This window comes from Rhinolophus sinicus, chromosome 6, assembly GCF_057876585.1.
Source record: "Rhinolophus sinicus isolate RSI-liver-muscle chromosome 6, RSI-T2T, whole genome shotgun sequence".
Taxonomy (NCBI): domain Eukaryota; kingdom Metazoa; phylum Chordata; class Mammalia; order Chiroptera; family Rhinolophidae; genus Rhinolophus; species Rhinolophus sinicus.
The window spans coordinates 44,527,233-44,547,118 of NC_142506.1; the positions used below are offsets into that span (position 1 = coordinate 44,527,233).

At 43.0% G+C, this 19,886-nt stretch overlaps 1 protein-coding gene across 3 annotated transcripts in view; it reads left to right on the forward strand.

Moving 5' to 3' along the window:
• The window catches only part of DISC1 (DISC1 scaffold protein), a 309,809-nt gene that overhangs the window by 147,077 nt on the left and 142,846 nt on the right, over positions 1-19,886 (forward strand). For all 3 annotated transcript variants that reach the window (XR_012490698.2, XM_074316477.2, XM_074316478.2), the window contains exon 9: positions 1,619-1,807. Coding sequence is in view for 2 of the 3 variants with exons in the window: in XM_074316477.2 (XP_074172578.1) it covers positions 1,619-1,807 (189 nt within the window). In the remaining variant the exon portion in view is untranslated. The remainder of the gene's footprint in view (positions 1-1,618; positions 1,808-19,886) is intronic.

Consider the following 19,886-nt stretch of genomic DNA (forward strand, 5'->3'; position numbering starts at 1 on the left):
TCCATTCCATGGATCTTTCTGTCTGTCTGTGTGCCATCCTGTTGTGACTTACTGTAGCTTCAGTGTTAGTTTGAAATCAAATAATGCGTGTCCTCTAGCTTTGTTCAACTTTTCAAGGATTGTTCTGGTTTATATAGCACTGTGCATTTTCTTTTACATTTTAGAATAAGCTTGTCAATTTCTACAAATGACCCACATGAGATTTTGACTGGAATTGGATCAAATCAGTAGATCAATTTGAGAAAATGGAAATCATAACCACATGTGGTTTCCCAATGTATGAATATGTAGTATATCTTTGTAATTATTTAAGTCTTCTTTAATTTCTCTCTGAAGTTTTAAAAATGGTTTTTTGTGTCTTACACGTGCTTCTTTCAATTTATCCCGAAATGTTTTGAGTTTTAAAATATCTTACTTAAAAAAAATTCCTCTTCCACTCGTTTGCAGCTGATATGAGAATACACTTGATTTTTTAAAAATTAGATTGTTGTGATGGTTGCACAACTCAATAAATTGCTTTTTTTAAAATTTTTTTTTAAAGGTTTTATTGGGGAAGGGGAACAGGACTTTACTGGGGTACAGTGTGTATTTCCAGGACTTTTTTTCCAAGTCAAGTTGTCCTTTCAATCTTAGTTGTGGAGGGTGCCGTTCAGCTTCAAGTTGTCCTTTCAGTGTTAGTTGTGGAGGGTGCAGCTCAGCTCCAGGTTCAGTTGCCGTTGCTAGTTGCAGGGGATGCAGCCCATCATCCCTTGTGGGAGTCGAACCAGCAACCTTGTGGTTGAGAGGATGTGCTCCAACCAACTGAGCCATCCGGAGCTCAGCGGCAGCTCAGCTCAAGGTGCCGTGTTCAATCTTAGTTGCAGGGGGCGCTGCCCACCATCCCTTGTGGGACTCGAGGAGTTGAACTGGCAACCTTGTGGTTGAGAGCCCACTGGCCCATGTGGGAATCGAACCAGCAGCCTTTGGAGTTAGGAGCATGGAGCTCCAACCACCTGAGCCACCGGGCCGGCCCTACACTTGATTTTTGTGTGTTGATTTTGTATCCTGCGACTTTGTTAAATGTAGTGTGATATACATTTTGCTCAGTGCTTATAGACTTTCATGTTTATTCTTGCAGCACTTGTGACAGGTCTTAGCGCCATCATATTTTCTAAGAGGTTGTCCCTGAAATTATGTACGACAATTTTCTTTGCTCAAGGTTATGTGGTTTGAGGAATGGGGGGGACTAGAATTTGAATTTAGGTCTAGTCTGACTCCCAGGCCCAGCTCCTTTTCACCCTGCAGCAATATTTTACGTCTGTGACATCTAGATATTTGAATGCGCTGATACCATGTGGCTTCCGAGGGTTTCACTGGGACATTTTTGTGTCATCAGGTTTCACAAAGACATGAATTGGCCAATGGAACCCTTAAAACAGACAGACCCAGGAGTAAGGTGATAAAGAGACGTGTTTTTTCCAGCTTAAGGATAGTCACTGTTTTTCCTGCTCCCTCCGCAGATGACTGTGAACACAGGTTGATATAGCCGCAAAGTTCAGCCCACTTGACCCACAGTGTCCATGCACTTTAGCTGTTGCCAAAGCTTCTTTCCCCTCCTCTCTCCCACAATGTGCTGCAGGAAACCATTTCTGTACGGCCAAGGAGCTCACAGAGGAGATCAGATCATTAACATCCGAGCGGGAAGCGCTGGAGGGACTCCTGAACAAGCTGGTGGCGCTGAGTTCCAGGAATGTCAAAAAGCTGAGAAGTGTTAACGAAGATTACAACAGGCTGCGAAGGGAACTGGACCACGGGAAAGCTGCCTATGGTAAGAAGGCACGACGCGGCCTGCGGAAATATTTACGCTACTTGTGTAGTGTGTAGTGTGACTGGGCAGGACGTTCTGTCCTGGGTGAACTCACTGTGAAGGCGACCTGGAGCACACAGCCCTTTCCCTGCAGGAGCTTTTTGGCAGGAGCCTTGGCGAATGGGGTAGAATTACTTGTCAGCTTTTGTTTTGCGATCACATGTGACATCTTTTCTTTTTCTCTCTTCTTCCTCCTCCTCTCCCTGGACTTGCTAATTAATGGCCTGTGATCATTTAGAGCAATCTCTCCCTTGGCACAGGCCTTGAGAATTTTCTCTGTGACAATTCTCTTCCTTTCGGTCCTTGGCTCCGGCGATGAAAGCAGGCTGACTCAGAAAACTGAGGAAAGACCAGGAAGTGGCCGTTCTCTGCGCAAACTTTTCTGAGAGCTCCTCTCCCCAGGAGGAATGCTACGGAAGATACCAGGGCTGCCTCAGCCAGAGTAGCTGCGTGTAGGAGGAGTTCAAGTATTCTTTTTTTAAAATTTAATTTAATTTTATTTTTTATGATTAGTTTCAGGTGTACAAAACAATGTAATTGACGTTTATGCCCCTCACAAAGTGATAACCTCCCTCCCCCAATCTACTACCCATCTGACATTGTGTGTAGCTGTTACAGTTCCACTGACTCTATTCTTCATGCTGTGCTCCATTTCTTGTGACCATATATAAGTTGACGTTCACTGTTATTCAGCTTCAGCTTCAGGTGTACAGTGCAGTGATCAGTTATCTAAATCATCCCTGAGGTGGTCTCCCTAATGAGACAAGTGTCCATCGGATACTCTATAAAATCTTTACAACATTATTGATTACATTCCCCAAACTGTCTTTTGTATCCCCGTGGCCATCTTGTAGTTAAAGTTCTTATGTTCTTTTCCCATTTGAAGAGTAACTGAGGTCATCTTGAGGTTTGCTCTCCGAAGTCGCCAGTTCAGTCCCAATTGGTAAAGTGAAAACTTATTTCTTAAAAAAAATGGAAAGAATTTATGATGATTCAGTTTCTAATATGCAGAATGAAGTCATAAGAAGCAAATTCAGATTTAAGATACGAAGATGCTGGAACCTGTTTCTTTACCAGTAAAATGAGAAGAATAGTATCCATATCATAGACTAATTAAATGATCAGACTTCATTTGAAGTCACTTATGAAGATCCCGAGATATGTGCGTGTGTGCACGTGCGTGTGTACACGTGTGTGCATGTGTGCTGTTGCATTTCCCCTAGGACCTAGAAGTTGCTGAAGGGCAGAGATCATACATAACATATCATGGTCCCTACATAAGTGTTGTTTACTAGGACTGTATTTATAAAGTATGCTTATTTAAAAAGAAATAAGAAAAAATTGGGGCTTATTAGGTAGCTACGATTGAAGTAGGACTATTTGAAAACACTCCACAAATTAAAGTAAATGAAGGTTAGTGCTTAAAACCAAATAAAGAAATATGCAATCAGCTAGCAGAAATTAGGCATCTCATTTCACTATGAATAAATTCTGTTTTAAAGTATTACTAAATTGTGTAGAGAGTTCTTTGAATTGTAGATGGGGTGTTCACTTGCTTTTGGGTCTTCTTAGCAATGGACACCCCTAAGTCGACTCAGCAACTCAGAGCCGCCTGTTTATTCACTGCTTCCCAAAGCCTTGTTTTTGCCGAATGTGAACTAGATACTGTACATTTGAACCTTAACATATGACTGTAATACTGAGGAATGACAGCACACTGCTGCACGATGTAACAACTGTGGTTTATTAAGTCACGTTGTATATTTTAAGTGAATTTTTGCTGCAGACTTCTAAAATGTATAAACAATAAAAACTGTGAAATTTCTCATTTATCAACACACAATTTTTGGCCCCAAATGGGGACTCTACCATATCTAAGCATAAAGAACATGTGAACAAATTTGGACAAATTTAGTAAAGCAGCATTTTCATTGGAGCAGTTGAGCTCTTGAAAACCATTACTATCTCTTTTAAAGAAAAGAGCTGTTCAGTAGTTTTTAAGCCTCGTCATTGTCCCTTCACTAAGTATTTTGAAAATGATGAATAAAACATAAACAAATGGAATGAGAGATTGTTACCGAGGATGGGTCTACACTGCAGATGGCTCATTAATGTTGGGAGCGCGCTCTTTGTGTTCCACCCGTGGATTTTGCTGGATCAGCTACCCTTTCCCGATGCTTTAGCCTGAAGCTAATTTTTAACCAATCTGAGATGACTTGGCTGTGGGTGAACCAAATTAATAATCTTGGGTTGGTGAGAGTGTGGGAGACACATAAATACATAAATAATGAATTCTGTAGTAAGTTCAAGCTTTTCTCTACTGGAGTAATAAAACTAGGTCAAAGTCCATATGCTGTCATTTGTTGGGTTTGTGAGTTAAAAATTCAGAGGGAGCTCCATGCTCAAGTTTAAATGTAGAGCAAATACAAAAGAATAATATGCATTTGCATGCGAGTACCATGCGCTGACTCTTTTTGATCTTAGACAAAACATTAAAAAATAAGACTATTTAAGAAAGGAGCAATATATAGTGATCTTAAAAAACAGGTTGGATTTCCAGCAGAGGTTGCAGAATGCGTCTTTTGGGGATAAAGGCAGGTCAGGGCTGGATGAGCAACTCCAGGATGGTCAAGACCCAGACTCTTCTGGCAGGTCTGTCCGCGCCCATCTGTCCGCGCCCCTCAGCATGTGACGTTTGGCCCAGGATGGCCGACCCACTCACATGTCTGTCCACGTCCGGACAGGTTCTGGTCCATAGCAGAAAGCGAGCTTCACAGTCAGGGTTTTGCACTAACTCCGATACAAGGAAAGCAGTCTTACTGACAGGAAGTGGACAGGATGACTCATCACACATGACCTTGCTTTGCCGGGTCCCTGAGGTCTTGTGTCTCTGGTTACACTGTAAGTCCACTGAGGTCAAAGCAGCGTCCTTGTTTCATTTGTGTCACTGCAGTATCCAGCAGATGTCTTTAAAAACAGTGAATATACCATAAGCATTTGTTCCTGTGTTTCCCCGAAAATAAGACCTAGCTGGACCATCAGCTCTAATGCGTCTTTTGGAGAAAAGAATTAATATAAGAGCCAATCTTATTTTACTATAAGACCTGGCCTAATATAATATAATATAATATAATATAATATAATATAATATAATATAATATAATATAATATAATATAATACAATACAATATAATATACCAGGTCTTATATTAATTTTATCTCCAAAAGACGCATTAGAGATGATGGTCCGGCTAGGTCTTACTTTTGGGGAAACACGGTCGTTGACTGGGGCCGGATGTTAAAATGAAACAGGAGTCCTTTCTTCCTTTATTTTCAATTACAGACCCAGATCTTGAATCTTCTTTTTAAAAACTCATTCCCCATCTAATGAGAGCTGTGATAAGTTTGGTTGTCTTTCAGGGAAGATGCTCTAGGTGTCTGAGGCGGATGTTCAGATTGGGGTGTCAGCAGACGGAGCAAAGTAATGAAAATGGACTGAACTATGCCAGCGTCCTCTCAGGCAAAGGGACGCAGAAATTGTCACAGACTCTGATGACTTCTGTCACAGTGACACGTGCTCTCTTATGAGGATGTGGGGAGCTGCTGCTTTGCCGCCCCCCCACCCCCACCCGTCTGCTGTTCTTAAGACTCCAGGAGAACCCGGCTGGGTCCTGAACAATTTTAAGTGCAGTCAAATAGAATAAAGAGATAAATCTATCGCTCAGCCTCTCAGCACTTAGGGAGATTAATGATAAACTTTTAATTATTGTGGATTTCGATGGTTTTTTTAAGGGAGGGTGGGATGAAAAAACGTCAGTAACTCTTTTATAGTTTGTTATATCTGCTTTTCAGCAAAAAGGCAGCCCTGAGGTTTACATAACGTTTTCCATCCCTTTTTGGTAATCCGTATTGTATTTTATTAATATTGTCAATTTTGCACTGTAACTCAGATAAAGGAAGCAGACGTCAAGGGGAGAGACTTAATCACAGAATAATCAGGGCTAGAATTTTAAATAGGACATCATTAGTATGTTAATGAATTTTCCCCTTTCTGCCAGCTGCCTGAGTGGAAAAATACTGCACATGTAGCTCAAAAACCCTGCTGGGTCTGTGGCCCAGGGAGCTATTGGGAACCCATGTAGAAGATCCTCAAAATATGCAAAGGGGTTCTCAGTGCGAATATCAAATGGTAGGAGTTTGTTTTTTCTGGGAGTGACCAGCAGGCTGTGTCCAGTTTAAACTCACTAGTCTTCAGTGAGTGAGGAGAAAGTGGAAGTCAGATGGGGGCTATTCAGGGCTGATGAAGTTAGACCGGAGTCAGGTTTCAAATTATGGCTTAGGGTTAGTCCCTACCTTTCGCTTTAGATTGGAAAGGCCACATGTCCACAGGGATACACCCTGCTCGGATTTTTGGACTTCCTCATAGGTTTTGAGCTTGAACTAGCTGATAAAAGGAAGTATGATGTCCTTTAGTGAGCAATCAGTATCTTTAACTCTGAATTCCATGGGTGAACCTTCTTTTAGAGTCACCTCTGAAAGAGTGACCTCACTTACTAAGCAAAGGGTTTCAGTTCAGAGATCCCGTGCTTTACAAGTTCTGAATATCTAGGTAATAATTCCCTCTCCACATTTATCAGATATATTTAGAAGAAACTTTTGAGAAAAATTAGAAGAATAAAATCTTTTTTTTTTCTTTTTCTGGTGGGGAGATTAAATGGAGAACTGGAAAAATATATTTCAAAAAAGACATAAACAACAAAATTAACAAATAAAAGTAAAATTTAAAAGTTGGGACAGAAGGAAGTGCTACTGACAAGTGTTAATTATTTTGGTTGAGAATATGATGTGATAATGAGCTTCCTAGCAGCCAAAACAAAAAAGACAGTTGAAGCATCATCTGCCTTCCTCGAAAGCAAACTTATAGCACAAAGTTTTCAAGGATGTGGAGTGGGGTCAAGTTCTTTTTTTAAAATTTTTTTATTGGGGAATATTAGGGAACGGTATGTTTTTTCCAGGATGTCAAATCGTTGTTTTTCAATCTGATTGTGGAGGGCGCAGCTTACTGGCCCATGTGGGACTCAAACTGGAGACCTTGGTGTTATGAGCACTGCACTCTAACCACTGAGCCAAGCGGTCACCCAGGGTCAAGTTCTTAAAGGCAATTTTTTGAGAGTCCAATGGAAAGTCCCGACGAACATATTTATAACAAATGCAAACGTGCTTTTCATATGGCTGTTACCAGCTGTCTCTGGGAAAAGAATTAGGGTTCATGGATAGACTGGGAAACTGTATATGAATTTCAGATCCCGTGGGTTTGTACATTTTTTCCAGCAAAAGATCCAGTTTTTCAGCCGGTTCTTAAAGGAGTCACTCTGACTCTTAAAGGAGTTTCCCCAAGTTCAAGGAGCAATATGTTGATGGATCAACTGTGGAAGTGAGTTAGTAAGGGCTTGAGCAAATGAAGCTGAACTATGGAACCTGCCCTTGACCTGACATGATTCGAAGATGTGATGTAGAGCCTCAAGGAGTGGAAAAGACCACATTCTGTAGGCTCACCAATGTTACTTCCTTCCTCCGAGCTGTGGCTGAGACCTGTATAGTGGACGACTTAGCTCTCTTTGGGCCAGATGGTGACAAGGTGCTAAATAACCGAGGACCAGGCTGTTTGCCTTGGAACCAGAAGAGTGTTACAGGGTCTGTGTGTGGAGGAACTTGGATTATATGTGACATACGAAGTGTGACAATTAAGTTCGCAAACTTGTTGTAACGATGTTGCTACCTTTTTTTGATATAAGAGGGATTATTAATTATGAATTTGTACCAACTGGACAAACAGTTAAGCAAGTTTACTATCTGGAAGTGCTGAAAAGGCTGCATGAAAAAGTTAGAAGACCTGAACTTTTCACCAACAATTCATGGCTCTTGCATCACGACAATGCACCAGCTCACAGGGCACTGTCTGTGAGGGAGTTTTTAGCCAGTAAGCAAATAACTGTGTTGGAACACCGTCCTTACTCACCTGATCTGGCCCCCAATGACTTCTTTCTTTACCTGAAGATAAAGGAAATATTGGAAAGAAGACATTTTGATGACATTCAGGACATCAAGGGTCATACAACAACAGCTCAGCTCTGATGGCCATTCCAGAGAAAAGAGTTCCAAAATCCCTTTGAAGGACGGACTAGGTGCTGGTATCGGTGCATAGTTTCCAAGGGGAGTGCTTGGAAGGTGACCGTAGTGATATTCAGCAATATAGCACTTTCTCTAGGCACTTTCACGAACTTAATTATCTGACCTTGTGTGTGTGTGTGTCTGTGTGTACATATATAATGAACTTTTGGAGGAAAACAACTTTTTCAAAATTAAAAAAAAAAGTTTCGTCAGGATTTTCCATGGGCTGAGCTTTCACCTCTCTAATCACTCATCTTTGATTCACTTATTAATTATTATACCAGGATCCCAGTTAAATACAAATTTGCATGTTTAGTTTCTCTCCATGGTTTTTGTTCTTCCAAGCTGTAACCTTGCATCACTATTAGTATGGTTATTTCTCTTCAGCGACTTTTGCCTATGAATTTCTAAGCTTGAAATTTGCAATTAATTTCTTTCCTCTTTTATTAAGTAATGATGACAGTTCTTTTGGGAGGCGTCTCCACAGCAGTGTAAAAGGCCTCTGTTAGGATGTAGGCGGCCTCCGTTTAACTTCAGTTTTGTTGTTTGCTCATGTTGCAAACATGCCAGGTATACAGACTTCCCAGTGTGAGGTTTGATGAATGAATGAATGGTCTTTACAAGTCACGGAAGTGTCTCTGCCTCTCAGTTGCCTCCTGGATGACACAGCGGAACCAGATCTCTCAGTTTCGTTTTTGTCCACCCATCCGTCACTTCAAAAGGCTTTTATTGAGCACTTGCAATATGTGAGGCAGCCTGCGAGGATTTCCTGGTCCAGAATGAATCAGACAGTCCCGAGGCTACTGTCACCATTTCCTCTAGTCCCTTCCAGTCGTGAATCCCCATGATTCTATCCAACTTTGTTCATTTTTTTCTTATTCTCGACTATTTTTGACCTCTCTCTCCTCTTTTTAGCCTTGCCAGTTTTTGGAAATCCTTGCTGGTGTGACTTCCTTCTCCATAGGTCTCTGTTTATTTTCTGTTCGCCCTAAATGATACTCAGTCACACATCCTGAGGTGGAAATCCCAAGGAGACTTACTGGATTTCAGACGGAGTTGCAGTGGACAGTTTTTTTGACATGCTAATTGGTTTGGAGCAGGAACTTGATTCTGTGTGACAGGGTGGGCACCTGCGACCCGGAAGTGTCTCACAGATGTTCTGCTTTATAGCTCATTCTCGGCAACTAGTCCTTCTACATTTCATTTGGACTCTGGGCTTTTGAGAACATTGGTGCATGCGTACACACACACACACACACACACACAGTCTCATGCACCCCCTCCTCAAGATTAAGCTAAGTACTCTGTGTGTGATTCCTATGGGAGCCCACGGGACGGGGTGTGGGTGAGGGGACTGCTTGTCATGTGGACTCTACGTACCATTCATGGCAGAATGTTTCCCACGTGTCAGTGGCTTTGTGCAACTCTTCCTCCCACCCCCATTTTTAAGGGTCCCTGGGTGGGGGGGTAGCATTCTCAGCTAACAACTTCAGCATTAGGTTAGGATTTGTGAATAGATCGCTATGATTATGATTATTAGAACTTAACTGGAATTAGTAGAACTTAATGCTTTTAATCATATTATCTTTTATATGGACCCTGAGAGGTTTAAAAATGAGTTCTTTTAAGATTTGTCCTTTCTTTGCTCTTTACTGTATAGATTCAGCGTGTATTTATTGGACCGCTTGCTGTGTCACAGATTAGCTGTAGCTGTCATGGGTTTAACATGTTCTTTCCCCTGTATGTTGCCACTTTCTCTGCAGTGACAGATGTTGATTACTTCCCTCTTTATTCTTAAGCCCTCACTCCAGGCCGGGCACCGAGCTAAGGCTGGACATGCCTGTTAACCTCTGGACGTGGTGTGGTCAGCCCCAGCATTATCTCCGTTTCACAGATGAAAATGCCGAGCTTTAGAGAGAATCTGCGTCTTGTCCTAAGTCACACGGACTCGTGGGGTTGGGGCCAGGATTGGAATCTTTTTTTTCTGGAATTTTACCCCTTATGTTGGTTTATGTTCTTTGTGAACTTGACTCCTAGCACGATCATGAAACAGAAGTCTGCTAAAAATCACCTCTTGCCAATGTTGAGCGCCCTGAAAGAGAGGTGTTACTCATCTTTGAAATTTCTTAGTACACGCTCTGTATTTGATGCCAGAAATGATGATCCACTGTCTGTACTTTTGCTGTGTCAGGTGGGCCATCTATCTCTATAGGAGGGTCTGTAGTCACCAGCCTTATGAGAATCACGTATTTTCTATTAAAACCCAAATCCTTTATTGTTGAAGGGAGACTAAGAGGGACTTAGCATAGTACATCAAATGAGAGAAAAGTGCAGCTATGGCAGTTGAATTGGATTATATTTGTTTACTTCAAACAATGTTTTGAATTTTTTTCTAAGAACTGTTGATAATTTCGCTTCCTGGTCTAAAATGCTTAAATGTCAATGTTTTCCTTTGTAGTCTTGTAAGTACAGGCCTGAGTAAGTAGATGATACACTCTCCAGAATTTCTCTGTTTGCCTTTAAGAATTTGCTAACATGTCATCCTATTGATTACAATAAATTCAACTTGCAAAATGTAATGGCCATCTTTCTAAACTTCTCGTGAGTGAGTTTTTGAACTTTCACTGAAACAACATTTAAAATATTCTGTAATCCAGGGCTTTGAAGAATTAAGGCTGATTTTTTTTTTTTTCCTGAGTCCAATTTTGTGAAGCTTTGCAGAATTCAATTTTCTTTTTTTGATTCTAACTATGACATCATTTATTCTGTCACAGTTTTTCAGTGATTAATTTTGTAAGAAATATCTTGTTTTCCTCTTTGGCAAGGCCATGAATTATGGCATCCTGCCATTTTGACCATCTACTTCCTTTTCTTTGAAGCTGCCATATGTTTAGTGACCCAAGAGAGACACTACTTATTTAAGAGCTCATCATTTGTTGCTAATTTGATTTTTCAGGTTTTCTTAGCTCTTGGAGAGGAGAGAGGGTGTGGTGGTAACGTTTTCCTGCCTGATGCTTTGCTGTCCCAGTGTTTGCTGCCCTGGGCCTATTGTACTTCTGTGTTTCTGGATGGCCACCGTGCCTCACCCACTGTTTTTTCCAGATTTCTGTATAATTGGGGAGGGTTGGATAACTGTAGCAATGGACAATCCTGAGCCAGTGCACTGCAATTTAACATTTATTGCCTGGCAGAAACTGTCAGAAGTTGCTTAAAGACCTGCTGACTTGATGTCATCAAAAATGTATAAATGAGACATGCTTGTATTTGCATGCTCACATAGCTGTAGAATGTAATTTTATTTTTTGTTTTGACAACATACTTTCTAAAGTCTTTATAACTCATTAACATCTGATTGCATACTTTGCTTTCAGATTTATTTCATTATAACCAAACTTTTTGATTCTCTTTTCATTTGCCCTGATGGTGTTAGATTTTTAGTTATTTTAGCCTATTTTGAGCATCTCTCTTTCCGTATGTGTTACAACTGCTTTACATTCCATGTATCCCTAAATATTACATTATCCTTTCCCTCGGAAAGAACCCAATGCAATTATGTTATGATTTCAGGGTCTACTTAATGAAAGGAAGCCTGACCTTGCTCAGACAATGTGACCAAAATCTTGAGCTTCTTTTTAATTCTGTGTCTGACCCAGCATTTTACTTTGGTGCCTATGTCCCAATTATATTGGTAAAACAGATAAATTAGAATTTGGCAAATGTCTCTTTGCCCTTCACCCAACCCAATTTTTGTTTTTTTTTTCACAGACAGAGGAGCAGTAGGGGATGAATACCAAACTCCATGTCTGCTGTGAGAAAGTTACCAAACACTGCCTGTGTCAGCCTTTGGAGGCAAAGTCATTTCCCCTTTAGATTACGCAGGAATCCCCTGAAGTTGAAGCTTGTAAAATTCCTAGAGTTACTCTAGTAGGTTTGTTTTCAATTTTTAATTTATTCAATGAAGAAGAGCATATGCTTCATCACAAGAATAAAACAGATTTTAAAACTGAACAAAAGATGTCCACCAGACAACTTCTGTGACAGAGCTCCTGGTTTCGTTTTCAGTGTTGCCCTCAGTGTCTGGAGTCTGCAGATTTCTAGACACTGTACTCAGAGTGTGGACATAGCAGTACCTTCTCCCTCTGCCCTCAGCCTTATAGGACGATAACGAAAACATGGTATCACTCAGTCCTCACAACTGCAGTTGACATCAGTTTATCCCCATTTTATAGACGCTGAAACAGGCTCAGCATAGAAAGTTGCAGATGGGAAGTGAAGAGTCAGCGTGTAACTCAGTGGTATTTAATTCATGCCTTGTTTTTAGTGAGGTTGAACTTGCTACATTTTATGCCTTTGTGGTTTTTTTTTCCATTGTGAATAGCCCATGTCCTTTTTCCCCACTTTTTTCCTTTGGGGGGGGGGATTTGATGGCTTCCTTATCTTTATGTAGTATGGTTATTATCATTTCCCCCTATTTGTGTGTGTGTCTGTGGGGGTGGTGGTGGTGGTGGTAGTGAAATTAATTCATTGTCAGGATTAATAGTGGACCACTAAAAGAAATCTTTATACATAATGATACCACGTTGAAATAACAGTTAGAATGAATTTGGAAATGTCTTAAGGCCTTAAGGGATAAATGATTTAACAAACAACAGCAGAGACAGGTCTTTCAAGTGAAGACAGTCAGTTTCCACTCCATGCATCAATGCTCTTTGGGCCTGGCCTTGCAAACTAATGTGACACACAGGGGACTGCTGGAGTTGGGATGCTGATGGACCACTTGCACATTTTACTGTCCATCTTGGAAGGTGTTCATTTACATTTCCACAATGATTACGATGCAGAAGCTGAGAGTGGCATGCAGTTCATACCCATTGCCTTTCTTTTTCTGCATGTTTAATACTTCATGGCCCTTTAAAAAATCCCATTTTCTTAAATAGAATCATTAGAAAAACAGCTCCTGCCCATAGGAATGTTTTTCTGCCAAAACATGTTGCTGTTTCCCGGGCTGGCAGAGGGTATTTGTGCGTGGTATGGGGCCGCCAAAGCTGCAGTGTGAGGGAGAGGGGGAAAGAACAGGGTGGAAAAAGGGTGTCCCTGTCCTGGAGGAATGCCAGATGGGACAGCTTTTTAAACTGTCACCAGCTTTTCCTGGAGAAGGTTGGATTTGTAGCAGCTTCCTCCCCTTCTCCACAGACAATAGCAGCTTTGGGTATGAACTCGAAGATCGCTTTCCACTGATGATGCGTCATCATAAGAAATTATGGTTTGGGCTTCACGAAGGCACATCCGCGCCCGCTGCAGCTGTTGAGTGTCAGACTTTCCCACCACTCCCACCACATCTCCCCACGGATTCTTGCTGCTCCCCATCAGCTTCCACGTTCCCTTCTGCTCCTTTCCTCTGCCTTTGGAAGTTCCCATACCCTCACCCCCCATGTGCCTACTTCCCGCTTTCCTTCTCAGCTTCACCCCACTGCTCACTCTGAACCTCTGAATGTCCCACGGTCTCCCTGGGCTCCAATGAGGAATGGGAAGGCTCCCCGACATCTCGCCAGGAGTGGCTCCCCGTGAGCGCTGGGTCAGGATGCCCTCTGGCCGCAGACTGCCCCTGCCCCAGGCTCTCCTGTGTGTACATTCTGTGTCCTCCTTGCAGCCACACTTACAGGCAAAGTCTTTTCATGCTTGCCCTGCCTGGAGCTTGACTTGATACGGTGAAGGTGATGGTATGCCCCCTTTAATGGCCCATGATTATTCATTCCATTTTGCCATGTTTAATGGAATGTTTAGTAGCATCTATGAAGAAGTCTGAAGACTATAAATAACTGCTCTTTGGTATTGAAAGGGTTTTACACAATATGAAATTTGGAGCACATTTTTCTCAGAAGCCTTGGCATTAATATTCATCATGAGCCCCAAAGTAGAAGCCATTATATTTTAGCATAATGAAGTTTACCATATGTTTCAAAGTCACTTGCAATTGTGCTTCTCATGATGACAATTAGAAAGGTCATCTTGCCTTGCCAGGCTCTGTTACACATATAAACCAGCCCATGGCTGTCAGTGTGAAATGTAATAGGACGCTGGTGTGCACATACAAGGGGAAGATGTGATTCTCCCTTCCCAAAATGAAGCTGTTTACATCTGCTTCCCAAACATGGAATGTGCCTGTTGTTTGGCCACAGATAAAATATGGACATAGAAATGGAAACTTCTAAAGCAAACCCTCCTCTGTGTTCTCAGTGATTAAATCCCATCAGGTTATTTTTCCTTCCATGATGCATGACATGATGGGGTCCCTAAAACATTGGACAGAGAAATTTGACATCTAGACATTGGTTTGTTTGTGATCTTGTTTCTGCCAAACTTAAGAAGAAAGTGGATAATGTGCATTGAAGTGTGGGAGCAGGATTGTGTGTAATTCTCCATGTGGACTGTGATGAAAGGATGGGGGAACATGAGGCGGTGGCCGTGAGGCTGGGTGATGGGGCTGCTCACGGCCCTTGTGGGGCGTAAAATCTGCATTAGAACCAGCAGCTTATTCTGGGGAACCTGAAATGGCCATTGGAGGAGGGGCCCGGGAGCTGATGCCAGAGGAAAATGGTTCTTAGTCTGGCTTGGGAATAGTAAATCAAGTTGCCAGAGTTGAAATCTTAATACATTTCTATGTATGAGACCCCTTCATTTTCTTCCTTTCTTTTCTTTTTTTTGTTCCCCAAAATGTTTGTTCTCAATTATGAGAGGCTAAGACTTTTGTATTCAAGCCTTTCAAATTTATAAACATTTATCCATCGATAGGAAAGAGAGATAAGACAGTCCTGGATTCATCAGGGCACACACGTGGTCTCCATAGTTTTCAAGTTCCTGACTTGGGAAAATACCAGAGAAGATTCTGTGGCCCATGAAACATCTGATTGTTGCCATTGGATGCTATTGAATGCCCCGACTTAAAAAAGTAATCTGTAATTTAACGTATATTCGTGGAATGCAGGCACCTCGAGAGCTGCCTCTCCCAGACCCTCCTTGGGTGTGAGCTGCATGCTGGTACTGTGTCCCCACCCTGGGGGTCAGCTATGCCCGAGGCAAAGAATTAGTCCACGTCCCTCAAGGTGCTTTCTGGGCTAATGAATTGATTTTCGTTATTTTTACAATTAAAAATAATCTTTCTTAATTGTGGGATATAGAAAGAGAGGAATAAAACATTTTAACAGCACTGCTCTACAAATGGAGACAAAAATGCCCACCATGCTTATGGAAACCAGATGGAGAGCTAGCTTGAATGTGAACGGGCTTCTTTCTTCCACCCCTTTTCTCCTTTGGCTTAAAGCTGTTCACATTGTGAGTGTCCCTCCTGTCATCTTGTATTATATTATATCCCAAGTTCTGTTGGATGCTGATGGAGACGGGCATGTGGGCCTATCGTAAGAGTTATGGTACGTTTGTGTAAAGTCCCTTTTAGATGATGAGTTTTTCCTCAGTGTAGAACGCGCTTATAGGGATGTATCTTGAAGGAGTATTAGCATATACTAAAGTTCCCGTGCAGCAGTGCTTCTTGCAGGACCTGCCTGGTCTCATTCAGGGGCCTTGGCCAGCACTTGACACTCCAGTGGGTGTTGAGCACCTCCCAGGGGCCAGGCGGTGGGGGGGACGGAAGGACGAAAAGGTCGGATGCTGACCTTGAGAATCACTGGTGGGGGAGGCAGACGTACACAGAAAACAGGACACCCTGTGGTGAGGGATGAAATAAAGAAACAAACAAGGGGTGAAGGGAGAGCCGGGGTGAGGACCAGTGAGTGTGTTAGACTGAGCTGTGAGTGTCCTGGGGAAGGCAGAGCAGGAGCTGAGGCCGATGGGAGGTGACGGTGGAGGCACGGTGGGGCCATTGGCCAGAGGACAGCACAGACTCTGGGCAGCAGGCCACATTGGGGCAAGAAGGGATCAGGGATCGAGCCCCGACCCTGCCACTTAACAGATTTCTCTGAGCAACGGTTTCCTCCCCAGAAGCAGAGAAATATGACGATGACATACATGGGCCTCCAAGGGCTGTGCGAGGATGAAATGAAATAATCTACCTGGCAGACTGGTTAGCACCCAGAAACATAATGAGGACACAGTCAATCTGACTTAACATAATTATTGGTCTGGCTAGATGGAAGCTTCCGGGATGGACAATGACGGAAGGTGAAGCTAAAGAAGTGGGGAAGAGCCAGACCACCAGGCTCCTTTTTGCCATGCTGGCGTCTTCAGGATTTTTCAGTGCTGGTGGTCAGTCATTAAAGAAACTTGCCATATTTTGCTGTATGTAATGCTCACCCACATTTTTGGCCCAAACTTTCAGGGAAAAAAAAACTTTCGTTTTAATTTTTTAATTCAAATGTTTATTTGTTTATATTTATGTACTTATTTTTTGTATTATAAAGGAATTTTAGCATTTATTTTTTTAACATATTACGGCACAAAAGATTTTATGTAATAAATAATTACAAAACACAAGAAATTTTATGTACTGGTAACAAATTTACGGCATTTATGCGTCCTAGGAGGCCAAGAACTCTTCTTCATTGCAAGCTGGTTGTAAGTGCAACAAAACTGATGATCGTATTCTGGGGAACTATTTTGCATACGGATGTCATTACTGATTTCTCCAGTTATACTTTTAACTCATAAGCATAAATAAAAGAATTAAAAACATTTATATAGATACAGAATTAGTACTATCCATGTATAATGCTCATCCTTATTTTTCCCTCACAAATTTGGGCAAAGAAGTGTGCATCACACATGGCAAAATGCTGTAACTTCTATGACCTTGGCTGCCCCAGGGACAGTCTTATAAAATAGGAGATTACATACAGTCTTATAGAAATGTGTCATCTTAAAAAAAATAATTCACACCTGTTATGGCTGAGATGGGAATAACTGGCAGTGCCAAGTATGGCACGAATGGGGACAATTAGATTTCCCAACGTTGCTGGTGGGATGGAGACTGGCCAAGCCATTCTGGAAGACAGTTTGGCAATTCCTTATAAAGGCAAACGTTGCACTTGCCATGTGACCCAGCAGTTCCATAGTATTTATCCTATGGAAATAAATAGTTGTGTCCGCACAAAAATATGTAACACATGTTTATAGCAGCGTCATTCATAATCACCCACAACTGGAAAAGCCCGGTGTCCTTCAGACTGGTGCCTGAACGGGCTCCCTGGGGGGGGGGGGGCAGTCATCATAAGAACAGCAGCTGGGAAGAGACTGTATATTTCCTTTTAGCCAGTTGACTTTGTAGTTCTTGTGTGACATTCAGGTGGAGACGTTCAAGGGACAGCTGGTCATGAAGCTGCGCAAGGATTGCTGGGCTGACATGTGGTTCTGGGCTGTTATCAGCATGGGGACGATCATTAAAGTGGTGGGGAGAGATGACAGTGCACAGGGGAAGCAAGTGCAGAGCAAGGTCACTTGCATGTAGGGGACAGGCCAAGGAAAGGGAGCCACAAAGCAGCATGAGGGATTGTGGTCAGAGAAGATGGAGGACAGGCAGGAATAGACACCACAGGGGCTGTGGGTGCCCAGGCTTTTGTTCCTTGGGTTCCCATTTCCTGCAGTCCCAGTGAACTTGACCCTGGTGATCAACCCTGTGGCTGCCCCATGGCACACGGCCCAGCATGAGCGACCGTAAACACTCGCCGGCTGCAGGGTTTGTGCAAGTGTTGGAGATGCGACCTGTGCAGGACCCATCAGAGCTCCTCGGTGTGACCAGGACCTGGGCCCACCCCAGTGACCTCCTTAACCTTAATGGCCTCTCCAAAGACCTGTATCCACATACAGTCGTATTCTGAGGTCCCGGAGGTCAGGACGTCAGCGTGTGAATTTTAGGGTTACACAGTTAGAGCCATAACAGGTTACTTAACGCTACACTTTATAGTACGAGAATTTAAAATCAGATAATTGTCCAGTTCTCTCCAGGAAGCATCATGCACAGGAAATAGACCAGGTCCTTAGCGTGGTCCTGTGACCGGGCCCTCCCCCGTTAGACTGCACCTCATTGTCTCCCTCGTCTCCCCTCACAAGCCCGGAACCTTCCTTGTACCTCACGCGCTTGCGTGTCCCAGGCTGGTCTGCACCACCAGGGCTTGTCACTCACCCTGAGATGGTCCCCCTCAGTTTTACAATCTGTCCTTTGCCATTTGCGTCTCAGGTTAAGTCCTGCCCCAGGACTCCCTGAGCGTCTCGCTGGAGCGGCCACCCAGTGACACCGGGTCTCATGGCCTGTTTCAGCTCTTGGCAGAGCACTTACCTGCCACTGGCTTCAGGGCCTCGCTCGTCACCAGCGTGTTCCGAGCATAGAAGCTGTCCCAGCAGATAATATTGCTCAGATATTTGCTGAGTGAATGAATAAAGTCAGATGAGTTAGGAAAAATCTAAGACAGCTGGCAGAATCTGGAAATTCCTGAAGTCCAAGGCTCTTTGTCATATGGGACCCGTCTGGGGAGGCAGCTTGCCCGGGGTCCCAGCCCTGTGGGAGACAGCACTGGGGCTGGCCGGACTCAGGCGATTGGCTTTCTGTGACCACCATTATTTTAACCAGCAGAAGCCATTTTACACAGGTGTGACTTGGAGCCATGTACAAATGCCCCATTTCTCAAACCCTGTCCCTTTCATGTTGTGCCTGGTGTCTTGGGTCATTGGGGGCAGCATTGACTTGCAGCCGCTCGACAGTTTTCTGTGCTGCAGGGAACATGTTTTCCGATCCTGCACTGTCTCCATGGAGCAGGCTTCCTGTAAGTGTCTGCAGAGGGAACTGGGAACAAATGAGCAAATATTTAAATGACAAGAGCTGACAGGCCTCTGAAGGTAGCCTGGGGCAGTGCTTCTCCCACGTCAATGTGTAGACCTCTGAATCACCTGCTGGTTCTGACTCAGACGGGCTTTGGAGCCTAAGCCCTGACAGTCTGCATGTCCAAAGGCGTTGCTGCTACAGCTCCTGGCATCTCCTGTTGCAGAGCAGGGCTCTGGTGTGTGTGCGGGGTGGTCCGCCCGCAGGGTCAGAGAGAATCCTGGGGGTTGGCTGGCCATCCAAAGGCCTGCGGTTCATAGCTTAGTTTGTCCGAAAATGACACATGCAACTTTTGACAGGGGACTTAACCTCTCATGACCTTCAGTTACCACTTCTGTGGAACCTCGGTCTAGATATCAGCAGGTATTTACTAGGATATTATTATTAAATACTGTTTTAAATATTTTATTAAAATCAGATATTGATCACATATTAATATCAGATATTATTAAATAATATCAACAATTAATATTGTTGAGCACGTTCTGTGTATCCTTGATATACATTACATCTACTTCTGCTGGGGTCACTGTCCCCATTTTACAGAAGAGGAGACTGATGCTCAGAGAGGTTCAACAACATGCTGAAGATGCCTAGTCAGCAACCCACTGGGCTGCCCTCGGTGTGTACATGCATGTATGTGTGCAGGTGGATGCATGTGTGTGCACACATGTATGAAGTCAACGTATGTAGCTCACTGTGAGCTTGCAGATACTCTTTTGATCCCCAGTATAATTTTACCTCTACCCACCATGGCCCACTGATCTCTTCAGGTATGATCATCATATTCTCATGGACACGTGTGCAGTTTTCTCCTGCAGGCTGTAGGCTGGGTCTTATTTTCCATCTTACTCCCCATGGCACTCCATCATCGTTTTTTTGGTGTGGTTTGAACTAAATAGAATTTGGGAAGGATGGGGCAGGCTCTATAACCCGAAAGGCCTGCCCCAGCGCCTGTTACGACATTAGGAAGTCACCAAATCTTGGGCTGCTCAAAGTTTCTCTATCTGGATTAATTTTGATTTACTCTTTCTGTGAAAGAGT